Raw genomic sequence first — 13,010 nt, forward strand, 5'->3', positions numbered from 1 at the left:
CGAGAGAGGTATTCAAGCACATTGTGTGTTTGGTTCTATACATGTGAACTGATACAGCTACTAAGTGCAAAATAGTGGATACACTCTTAATATGCCGGCTATCTTGCCATTAGAGATAAAGTGTTGTGCCATTTCAGACATAGTGTGCTTTGACCTGTCTCTAAAAGGTTCTAGCTTCACACAGTCGAGGACATAGTGTTCAAGTGTGTGGCCATATGTCTGGTCACACACTTTATATTTACTTTTGTTCACATCTGCTTGAGGGATATACTGCCAGAGGTACTTATATCCTAATCTTAGTCTATCGGTTACAACATCTTGTAACCTATTGATCTTGTTACTTGCTCCATATACTGTATATGTTTCACTTGATACATCTCAATGAGACATCATGGTGAACAATGGATTGACTAGTGCCTGTTTGCACTTGTCTGCTTGCGTCAAATTCATCAATAAGTTCTTTCCTGATTACAGTTTTAAGGGTTCTTTTTGACAGACCCAGATTGTATTCAACAGTGCCTTTGTTTGACGCGAATTTGGCGAGGGCATCAACTCTGTCATGTTCCGTGAGGCCTAAGTGAGAGGGGATCCACAACAGTTTGATCTTGACACCCCGGTCAACATGGTACGCATATTTGTGTCTGGCATCAGAGACAAGCGCTTGACAACTGAAGTTGAGGGTGTCAAGTACAAGAAGTGAGGATAGAGATTCAGTGATGATAAGACTGTCAATCACAGTGGTTTCAATAGAGTTAAAAGCTGTGAGTATGGCAACTACTTCAGTTTGTAAAGTGGATGCCCAGTTGTTAATTCTAACTCCTTTTTCAATTTTATTACCGTTAGGTTGAGTCACAACGATAACACTTACAGCCTTCCCACAGGCGATGTTAAGAGATCCGTCAGTGTAGATGGTCTGTGTAATATTATCATCAGTCTGTAGAGTGTGTATGTGTTCAAGAGCTCTCACTTTGGCAGTGTGTTGGAGATAAATACTTTGTATAATTAATCTTTTAGGTGGATCTGTCGGTATTATGATATCATGGAGATACCGTGTGGTGTGGGGTGGTGTCACAGTACCTCACTCTCTGCTAGGTGATGTTGTGTTATCTCGTAGTCATGTGTAAGGCCGACCCACTGTTGGTCCCTGGGTGGACTGATTAACACTGCCTGGTCAGAAGATGGTGGTCAGTTCACAGGGGTGCTCATCTCACTGGCGGGTCACTGCTCTTGCTGAAACTGTCTAGTGCTGAACTCACCGGCTTAAACACTGTTCATCACTGTTCAACACTGATCCCACTTGTTTCCAAAACGAAATTGTCACTTTTGACGGGATTATGGTGATATACCAGTTGTGAGGATGGGTCGGGGAGAGGGACTTGAGAGGAATGGGCCAGAACATTGGCCGGGGCACGAAATATTTTTTCCTGAGGCTTCTGTCAGCTAGAACAAGCGGCAAAGTCGCAGTGTTTGAAGCTTGGTACCACTGTACAATCAGCTGGTGGCAGAATGGCGGAGTCGGCACCCTACACCAACAGCAAGAATTAGTTCTATCTTGGCCGTGCTAGGTAGGTTAGGTTAGGTTAGGTGAGGCTAGGTTAGGTTAGTATCAGTTTGTATTAGTACCTATTACGTTAGGATATGCAATATTAGGCCAAGCACGAATGATCTTCTCTTATTCCCTCTTTCTTACGGAGTGTACAGTGGTGCCGCGTTTCAAACACTGTGACCTTGCCGCTTGTTCTAGATGACAGAAGCCCTCAGGAAAAAAAAAAATCGCGGCCGGGGCAGCTGCCGCAGCAGGAGCGAGCACCTATAGATCTTGACCCTCCAGTGGTCAAGGATGCAGTGAACTCAGTAATCCTTTTACGCTACCGCTCACAGTATGAATATGGGGTGCACAGTAAACTAGCCGCTGTATGTGACCAAAAAAAATAATTCGCTCCCTCAACCAACATGTATGTATGTATGTATGTATGTATGTATGTATGTATGTATGTATGTATGTATGTATGTATGTATGTATGACTTATGTATGTATGTATGTATGTACGTATGTATGTATGTATGTACGTATGTACGTACGTATGTATGTATGTATGTATGTATGTATGTACGTACTTGGGATATTCGTCATACATTACAAGCTTCTCTCCCGTTAGACACAGAGCATCACTTACTTTATATCACCTGTACAGTACCTGGTGGGTGTATCGGAGGCGTGTTTCCTCGTGAAAGTCCTCAACAAAAAGCAGGTGCGTCGGCGCTTCCTTCGCCAGGGTTACACCACGCTGGGCTCTTTTGTCAACACACAGGGTAAAAACGGAATGCCAGAGCGTGTGGTGGGCGTAACGGGTGTGTGATGGGTGTGACGACGGGAGAGTCCTGGGCCAGGTATATAGTGGCCATACCTGCTAGTAGTCTCCCTCACCCCCACACACACCCACTACCCGACCAACATAATGAACACCCGTCTCCATTTGGCCGTGTATAGAACCTAACACAATATGCTTGAATACCTCTCACGCAAATGTGAATAAGAAAGTGTGTGGCCAGACCAACTGCCTCACACTGCTGTACTCACGCAATCACGAAGTTATCCTCTATGTACAGAACTAAACAAAGAATACATTTGAAATAAGCTGTAATATTCAATGCCATAATATCCTGACCTCGGGGGTTAGTTATACTGACCCTTTGTGAACTCTACTCTGTAATCCTTTTGCACTACCGCTCACAGTATGAGTATGGAGTGCACAATAAACTTGCTGCTGTACTTGACAAAAAAATAATAATTCCCCGCTCGCCCAAGACGACGCAACACTGACAGAAAAACAAACATAAATAGGAAAATGTGTAAATTGGATTCGTGAGTGTGTTGCAAGTGTGTTTGTCCGGACGGGTGGTAACCAGTGTAATACTCTGGTGACTAAATACAAAACCAAGAGAAGCACATTACAGCTTATTATATAATATATATTATTTTAGAATTTTGTAAGCGAGAAATGTTGTTATAAGTAACGATGAAGGAATAAAAAAAATGGTAAAGTAATTAAAAAAATATTTTGTTGATAATATTTTTTTATTGTAGAGTAAATTAACTTGGTAAAATTAATATATTTGTAAAAAAAAGAACTTTGGAGTTATTGATGTTAATATAAAATTAACAGATATTTTTAGTGGGAATAGAAATAAAACCCAAATAATAATAATGACGGTTAGGAACAAAGAACTTTATCAGGTGAAAGAGTTGAGTATTTAGTAAGTAACAATAATTGTGTTTGTTTATATGAAAAGGAAATGAAAACAGAAGAGGTCAAACTTAAACAACTTTTGATGAGTTTAGAGGTTTGTTAAAAAGACAATAAAATTAGTTTGAGGAAATGGCTGATGTAATACTGTTGTGTGGATCAGAACTGTTGTGTGGATCAGAACTATTGTGTGGATCAGAACTATTGTGTGGATCAGAACTATTGTGTGGATCAGAACTGTTGTGTGGATCAGAACTATTGTGTGGATCAGAACTATTGTGTGGATCAGAACTATTGTGTGGATCAGAACTGTTGTGTGGATCAGAACTATTGTGTGGATCAGAACTGTTGTGTGGATCAGAACTATTGTGTGGATCAGAACTATTGTGTGCATCAGAACTATTGTGTGGATCAGAACTATTGTGTGGATCAGAACTATTGCGTGGATCAGAACTGTTGTGTGGATCAGAACTATTGTGGTCAGAACTATTGTTGGATCAGAACTATTGTGTGGATCAGAACTATTGTGTGGATCAGAACTATTGTGCTTCAGAATTGTGTGTGGATCAGACTATTGTGGTCAGAACTATTGTGTGATCAGAACTATTGTGTGCATCAGAACTGTTGTGTGGATCAGAACTATTGTGTGCATCAGAATTATTAGAACTGTTGTGTCAATCAGAACTATTGTGTGGATCAGTGGATCAGAACTACTGTGTGCATCAGAACAGAACTATTGTGTGGATCAGAACTATTGTGTGGATCAGAACTATTGTGCAGAACTGTTGTGTGAAAGGATCCAGAACTGTGTGCATCAAGGAATTGTGAATCAGAACTATTGTATGGATCAGAACTATTGTGTGGATCAGAACTATTGTGTGAATCAGAACTATTGTGTGGATCAGAACTATTGTGTGCATCAGAATTATTGTGTGGATCAGAACTATTGTGTGGATCAGAACTATTGTGTGGATCAGAACTATTGTGTTAATCAGAACTGTTGTGTGGATCAGAACTATTGTGTGGATCAGAACTATTGTGTGAATCAGAACTATTGTGTGAATCAGAACTATTGTGTGGATCAGAACTATTGTGTGCATCAGAACTATTGTGTGGATCAGAACTATTGTGTGGATCAGAACTATTGTGTGGATCAGAACTATTGTGTGCATCAGAATTATTGTGTGGATCAGAACTATTGTGTGGATCAGAACTATTGTGTGGATCAGAACTATTGTGTGGATCAGAACTGTTATGGGGATCAGAACTGTTAAGTGAATCAGAACTATTGTGTGGATCAGAACTATTGTGTGCTTCAGAATTATTGTATGGATCAGAACTACTGTGTGGATCAGAACTATTGTGTGAATCAGAACTATTGTGTGGATCAGAACTATTGTGTGGATCAGAACTATTGTGTGCATCAGAATTATTGTGTTAATTAGAACTATTGTGTGAATCAGAACTATTGTGTGGATCAGAACTATTGTGTGGATCAGAACTATTGTGTGGATCAGAACTATTGTGTGGATCAGAACTATTGTGTTAATTAGAACTATTGTGTGAATCAGAACTATTGTGTTAATTAGAACTATTGTGTGAATCAGAACTATTGTGTGGATCAGAACTATTGTGTGGATCAGAACTATTGTGTGGATCAGAACTATTGTGTTAATTAGAACTATTGTGTTAATCAGAACTATTGTGTGGATCAGAACTATTGTGTGGATCAAAACTATTGTGTGAATCAGAACTATTGTGTGGATCAGAACTATTGTGTGGATCAGAACTATTGTGTGGATCAGAACTATTGTGTTAATCAGAACTGTTGTGTGGATCAGAACTATTGTGTGGATCAGAACTATTGTGTTAATCAGAACTGTTGTGTGGATCAGAACTATTGTGTGGATCAGAACTATTGTGTGCATCAGAATTATTGTGTGAATCAGAACTATTGTGTGGATCAGAACTATTGAGTGGATCAGAACTATTGTGTGGATCAGAACTATTGTGTGGATCAGAACTATTGAGTGGATCAGAACTATTGTGTGGATCAGAACTGTTGTGTGGATCAGAACTGTTGTGTGGATCAGAACTGTTGTGTCAATAAAAAAAACTGGACACCCACACACTTTCATCAGACCCCAGAAAGAGGTTAAAGACCTTTATAAACTGGTGTTACAGGATAATACTAAAACTAATACAGAAAGACAAATTAAAAAAAAATACTAATACCGTCTATAAAAAATCACAAATACTAATAAATACTTGAATTAGAAGAAATTAAATAAACGTGTAATTAAGTATTGGATACAGATAGATAAATTAAGGGTAACATTTATAGTAGAAGTGGTCAGGGGGAAGACACAATTGAGCTAAGACGGGTAGAATTCTTTTTTGTATTGATAAAGAATGACTGAATTTTTTTGTAGTGGAGCGCCGAAGTCACCGACCCTTAGATACCATTGATTGAACCTCCCTTTAGGAGAGGAATTTGTTTTTAAATTCCCATCACAGAACAAGACTATTCCCTGATTGGTGACTAGTTAAGTAATCCCCGACCTGTTACTCAGAAAATTGAGAGAGAGAGAGAGAGAGAGAGAGAGAGAGAGAGAGAGAGAGAGAGAGAGAGAGAGAGAGTGTATATTAACCTAAGTGAACATTCTGAACGCTGTGTACTGAACTAAGTGAACTTTCTGATTGCAGCATTAACTGAAATAACAAAAAAAATCTAATCACAACAAAAAACTAAAATTAAGGGAACTTTCTTAACATAACTTGGTAAAAAATCTCTTTAACATACGTGCAGGAGGGAACAGCTCGTAGAGAGATATAAATTGCTAAATGAACAGCCTCCACTAGACCCAAACAGCTGCTGTGGGCGAGGCAACTCCTTAATCTGAACAACTTCGGCTGTAAAACACTCGCCAGAATATAATAAGCCGCCAAGTTATTAATTTAGCCTTTAAAGTTAAGTTGCATCGCCAAATATCGAAGTTGTATTGCAAGTTGTTGATTATTTCTTAGGGTTTAAAGCTCACTCGATGTCTTTGCTATTTGTTTATCTATCTAGCTAGCCAATATACAGTATGCTATTTGTCTAAGGAACTATACAACTAGGCAATATCTGCTATTTATCTATCTACCTAGATGGGCGGGTGGGCAAATCAACAGAAGGTGGGTAATTGGTAAGCAAGCAACTCGGCAAAAGTTGGATGGGCGACTGAGTGGGTGGGTAAGAGCACCTATGTTGTACCTCGTGTGTTGGTTATACAAGTTTTGCTTAGTTGTCTCACAGAGTTTCCCTCCTCCTCCCTCCTCTTCCTCCTTTCCTCCTACTCTTCCTTCTTCTCTTCCTCCCCTCTTCCTCTACTCCCCCTGACAGAGCACTTTCATCTTCCTCTTCCTATTCCTCTTCCTCCTCATCCTCCTTGTCCACCACCTCCTCCACCACCACCACCTCCCTCCTCCTCTCTTCCTCCTTCTTCCTCCTCCTCTTCTTCCACCTCCTCCTCCGACCTACAACTCGACAAATGCAAATACTCACTGGCCAAGTTTGCCAAACATTCACCTGCAGGTAATTAGTGTGTGAGGAACCCCGTAAAAACCTTCTGATTTCACAATTGTTCTCATATTATTACACATTTCCTCTGTGACCTGAGTAGGAACACGCAGTAATGAATATGTGTGTGTGTGTGTGTGTGTGTGTGTGTGTGTGTGTGTGTGTGTGTGTGTGTGTCCTTTCCCATGCCATTAGAAATGTATTTGAGGCATCATAGAAGAGTGGTCTCTGCTATGTAATTTCATATGTGATTTATTAGAGTAAATGGGAATCAGGCATGATAAATGAGAGTCAGGCATTATAGAAAACCCTACCCTACCCTACCCTCCCCCTTCCCTACCCTCCCCCTACCCTACCCCTACCCTCCCCACCCCTCCCATACCCTCCCTCCCTTCCCCACCCTACCCTACCCTACCCTTACCCCTACCCTACCCTCCCTCCCCACCCTACCCTACTCCCCACCCCACCCTACCTCCCTCCCCCTCCCCTCCCCGCCTCCCCTACCCTACCCTCCCTCCCTCCCTCCCTCCCTACCCTACCCTACCCTACCCTACCCTACCCTACCCTACCCTACCCTACCCTACCCTACCCTACCCTACCTGACATAACATCTCTCACATCGTTACAATATTTATTAATCTCTTCTGGATTTCCTCACTCTGTCCTGTTACCCAATTGCAGAATTTGATATTGAACATGAGCTAAATTCTCCAACCTGACCTCTCACAATTCTTCATAGTGCTATTTGAACTATCATATACTCGCATATTACTCAAGTCTTATCTATCTATCTATCTATCTATCTATCTATCTATCTATCTATCTATCTATCTATCTATCTATCTATCTATCTATCTATCTATCTATCTATCTATCTATCTATCTGTCTGTCTGTCTGTCTGTCTGTCTGTCTGTCTGTCTGTCTGTCTGTCTGTCTGTCACTGTACCTGGATATTGTTAGTACTGAAAGGCAACTTCTACTTGTTTTTCCTCCTCACGTCCTGCCAAATTCTCTCCCCAAATTCTGCTTGTGTCATCATTGTACCTGTGTGTTGAACCTGTAACACTCTCACCTGTGTTTTTTAATGGATTACCTGAAGATTAGATAATCCAAGTTAATTTCACCTGATCCTTAAGCGTCCTAATCTAATCTAATCTAACTTAACTTGATCTGACCTAACCTAACCTAACCTAGCATCAGGTGAAATACTGTAGGCTAGGGGAGCTAATAATCAGGTAATCTGTTTACAATTTACTGTTTGGTATCGTGTCGAGTCTCTACCATTGTGAGGTAAGAGTTAAGGGCTGCCTCGTCTGGATAATATCATTTTGTTTTTTAATTAGAAATATTTTTGTGTCTGCTCCGTGTTGGTCCAGCCGTCTCTCGTCGACTGGCTCAGATGGAGTCTAGCGTGGAATGACGTCGTTTACTTGTTCTTTGCATATTTATTGACAACTATGTGTATTACTACGCATATAAAGCCCCGTAACACGCCGCCACGACTCTACAGTTTGTGACAGTAATGTGTGTCGCTACATAGGCAGTGACGTGAGACACATGTCATTCAGAAACACATAACTAAATACAGTATAGATCTAAGCCTCAGCACCCTAACACGTCACTAGCAACACACTTTGTACAGCTCCACCACCATTCAGTGTCAGTCAACACGGGATAATACACTACTAGTTCACATGTAACATCAACCAACGTTGTGACCATCTGTGACACACGACACTTATGGCAACAATCTGTATCACGGGATACTTGGCATCCACCAACGCTGACACATGACGTCATCACCCAGTACTCCAACAATCTGTGCCACATGACGCAACGTAAAACAACATTAAAACAATCTATGTCACAGGTCGCTCGACATCAGGTAACACTGCAACAAACCTGTACCGTACTGCAACAATTTATCCATCACTACAATAATCTGTGCCATACAACACTCATGGTCAAGCAACATTGCAACAACCTGCGCCACAATGCAACAATCTATCCAACACTACAATAATCTGTGCCACACGACGCTCAACGCCGAGCAACATTACAACACTCCACAAGAATTGGTGAGGATCTGCCTGGCACTGTACATTAGCATCACCGTCTAAGTGCCTCTTCCTCGTCCCCGGGCTACTCAAGACGCTCCCTTCATCTCTTTGGACTGTCAGAGCTTCATTTCCATAGGCAAATTTTGCAAGACGTGATCGGTACGCCTCGAGTGAGAGTAGGAGGGCGTGTGGGAAGGAGAGAGAGAGGGTGGGAGAAAAGGAGCGTTATTGGGAAGGAGAAACAGATAGAGGCAGGGAGGGAAGATGGGAAGGAGGTAAGAAAAGGAAGGAGAGACGGGAAGGTGGGTAGGAGGAAGGGTGAGAGAGAAGGAGGGTTGATTGGGAACAAGAGACAGAGAGTGGGAGACAGGGTGGGACAGGAGGGTTGTTTGGGAAGGAGAGACAGGGAGAGGGAGGGTGAGTAGGTAGGAGGGGGGTGAGAAAGGGAAGGAGGGTTGATTGGAAGGAGGCACAGAGACCGGGAGTTCATATGAAATAAATAAAAAGTGATAGATAGGGGAGGAGAGAAGAGACAGGGAGTGAAAGGGAAAATGGTAGACAAGTGACGAGAGAGAGAGAGATGATGAAGATTTTTAGCTTATAATTACTCCCTCTTTCTCTGCCCTCACCCCTCATGCCCCCTCACCCTTCATACCCCCTCACACCTTACACCTCCTCACACCTCACACCTCCTACCCCTCCCCTCACCTTCTACCTCTACCCCTCACCTATTACCTCTCCCCCTCACTCCTCACCCCCTCTCATCCCTCATCCCTCACACCCCCCTCACCCCTCACAATATATGCCATGTCGCGTTCTCAAGTCACCCGAACACACAATATGGCCCAACGCAGTGTTAAGTCATTTAGCACATTACCAACATTAATTTCACAATACAACCATTAATACAACCATTACTACAACCATTAATACAACCATTAATACAACCATTAATACAACCATTAATATCTAATTGGTAAAATATTTTGCTCCCCAGAGAACATGACAATTGATGGTTTAATTTAGTAAATGATCGAGAGAATTAGTTTTTAGTAATGTGAAAGGCCAGAGGGATATACTGTACAGGGTCAGGGGAATCACAGCCGAGGTTTTAATATATGATCAGCTCAAATCTGGGTTGTTGCTGTATTGGGATGATACATTGTGTTCATTGGTTTCTTCCACCTGCCCTGTCCTGTCCTGCCCTGCCCTGTCCTGCCCTGCCCTGTCCTGCCCTGCCCTGTCCTGCTGTGCCCTGTCCTGCCCTGTCCTGCCCTGCCCTGTCCTGTCCTGCCCTGCCCTGCCTGCCCTGTCCTGCTGTGCCCTGTCCTGCCCTGTCCTGCTATGCCCTGCCCTGTCCTGCTATGCCCTACCCTGCCATTATTTTTTTTTACATTGAACTACACATATTGGCATGCATATATTAGCCTCCCAAAAAGAGGATTCATGTACATTTGACTACATATATACAGACATACATACTGCTAATCCACAGACACGAATCTGGTCTATATATATTGATTATAAATAAGGCAAATGACGTGTTGGTTAAGTGACTCCGAAAATGTTAGTGATGTGGTTTTTGTTGACTTATTTTGATGACTTAGCGACATGGCCTTGATGGATGGTAAGACTGACAGACAGACATAAACAGACAGACTGACAGACGCACATAAAGACTGACAAACACAGAAATACTGTCATTCGCACAGAAAGACTGACAAACACACAAAGAGACTGAAAGCCACAGGCTGAAAGAAAAATGACAGACAAAAAGAGATGGAAGACACACATATAGACAGACACAGACTGGTAGACAGATTAAGAGAGAAAGAACAGACAGACAGACACGGGGTACGAGAGACAGATGGGGGAACAAAGTGACAGACATGAGACACACGGAGAGAGAAGAAGTCAGCGAGAGAGACAGACAGACAGAGAGAGAGAAAGGGTGAAAGAGAAAGAGAGAGTAAGTGAGAGTGGAAAAGAGAGAAAGAGAAAGAAAGAGAGAGAGAGAAAAAGAGAAAGAGAGAAAGTGGAAGTGGAAAAGAGAGATAGAGATATTATTGGTAGGAGGAGAAGACGGCACACACATCTGAATACCAAATCAACAACACGCCGGGGATATTTACAGGAAAGTTACGGTACAGACCTTGACAGCGATCAGCGGTGAAATCGTCCGTGAAAGTAAATATTGATGACAATTTGCCATCATATGGTGGTATATTTTTAGTCCATTTTCTGTTCGATTGTAAACAATTGATGCGTTTTTTATTGGATTGTAAACATTTGATGCGTTTTTTAGTGGACTGTAAACATTTGGTGCGTTTTTGGTTGGATTGTAAAGCTCTAAGACGTTCTTTTAGGGGATTGGAAGCATTCCTTGCGTTTGCTATTGGAACCTTTAATTTTCTGGCAACGTTGTCTGTCAGGATATAAAGTTATCAGTGGGCATTTTAGGAGACATTTTTTTATACACTTTTAATGGGCAGCTTGTGAACGTTTTGTCGAGTTCTCTGTGAGTCCTAAGAATTATGACGCGTTTTCACTTAGACTGTATGAATTTTAGCTCATTTTCTGCACATATTCTGTCAGTCTGTCAGTATTTTAGCAGTGACCTTAACCTTGACCTGTAAACAGTGACCTTAGCCTTAACCTTTACCTGTTCACAGTGACCTTGGCCTTGCTGGATGGATGGATGGATGGATGGGTGGGTGAATGAGTGGGTGGGTGGGTGAGTGGGTGGGTGGGTGCTTGAATTGTTAAAGTAACTCTCTTCAATATTATTTTCCTTTGTCATTTTTTTCATTTTTTTCTCCTGAGGGAAGGAGGAATTGATGGATTGACAACTGATTTGCATCTCTCTCTCTCTCTCTCTCCTCACCAACGACACCACCTCTCTCTCTCTCTCTCTCTCTCTCTCTCTCTCTCTCTCTCCCTCCTCACCAACGACACCACCTCTCTCTCTCTCTCTCTCACCACCTCCGCCAGTGTATTTATGAGCGGCAGGAGCGGGCACGGGAACAAGCTGGGTTTTACTGGCACTGTGGCACTACGAGAGAGTGGGAGTGCCGATCTCTATCTGTAGAGTGCATTTGTTGATTAGAATGGGTTGAAGGGTGCGTCTGTGAGGCAAGGTTTCTGAACTGTTCGTGTTTCTTCTTCTTGAGATAGTGAGATGTTTTATGGGGTGGAGAGGAGGGAGAGAGAGAGAGAGATGTGTATGTATGTATGTATGTATGTACTGTGGTTATCAGCATATGTATGTACAGTATGTAGGTACAGTATGTATGTACAGTATGTATGTACAGTATGTAGGTACAGTATGTATGTACAGTATGTATGTATTGTATGTATGTATGTACAGTATGTATGTACAGTATGTAGGTACAGTATGTATGTACAGTATGTATGTATTGTATGTATGTATGTACAGTATGTATGTACAGTATGTATGTACTGTATGTATGTACTGTATGTATGTATGTATGTACAGTATGTAGGTACAATATGTATGTATGTACAGTATGTATGTACTGTAAATATGTATGTACAGTATGTATGTACTGTATGTATGTAAGTATGTACAGTTTGTAGGTACAATATGTATGTATGTACAGTATGTATGTACTATAAGTATGTATGTACAGTATGTATGTACAGTATGTATGTACTGTATGTATGTACTGTATGTATGTATGTATGTACAGTATGTAGGTACAATATGTATGTATGTACAGTATGTATGTACTGTAAGTATGTATGTACAGTATGTATGTACTGTATGTATGTAAGTATGTACAGTTTGTAGGTACAATATGTATGTATGTACAGTATGTATGTACTATAAGTATGTATGTACAGTATGTATGTACTGTATGTATGTATGTATGTATGTATGTATGTATGTATGTATGTATGTATGTATGTATGTATGTATGTATGTATGTATGTATGTATGTATGTATGTATGTATGTATGTATGATAAGTAAAGGTACAGATGTATTTACAAAAACAATATTATCATCTCACCAATTCCCAAGGTATGATTTTCTTTAGGAATGAATTTTATATTATGCATTAAGACTTTACACAGAGCTAGTTTTTCTCTCTTGGTGTGTAAAAGAACATAGAAACA

General features: G+C 41.2%; 1 protein-coding gene across 1 annotated transcript in view; it reads left to right on the forward strand.

The window, feature by feature from the left end:
* The first annotated feature begins 622 nt into the window (after nt 1-622).
* LOC121861576 (zonadhesin-like) overlaps nt 623-13,010 on the forward strand; it is a 32,569-nt gene continuing 20,181 nt past the window's right edge. The window contains exons 1-3 of the mRNA XM_042359460.1: nt 623-696; nt 844-911; nt 1,745-1,854. Of these exons, the coding sequence (XP_042215394.1) occupies nt 623-696; nt 844-911; nt 1,745-1,854 (252 nt within the window). The remainder of the gene's footprint in view (nt 697-843; nt 912-1,744; nt 1,855-13,010) is intronic.

The sequence above is a fragment of the Homarus americanus genome, unplaced genomic scaffold (assembly GCF_018991925.1).
Source record: "Homarus americanus isolate GMGI-L3 unplaced genomic scaffold, GMGI_Hamer_2.0 scaffold24260, whole genome shotgun sequence".
Lineage (NCBI taxonomy): Eukaryota > Metazoa > Arthropoda > Malacostraca > Decapoda > Nephropidae > Homarus > Homarus americanus.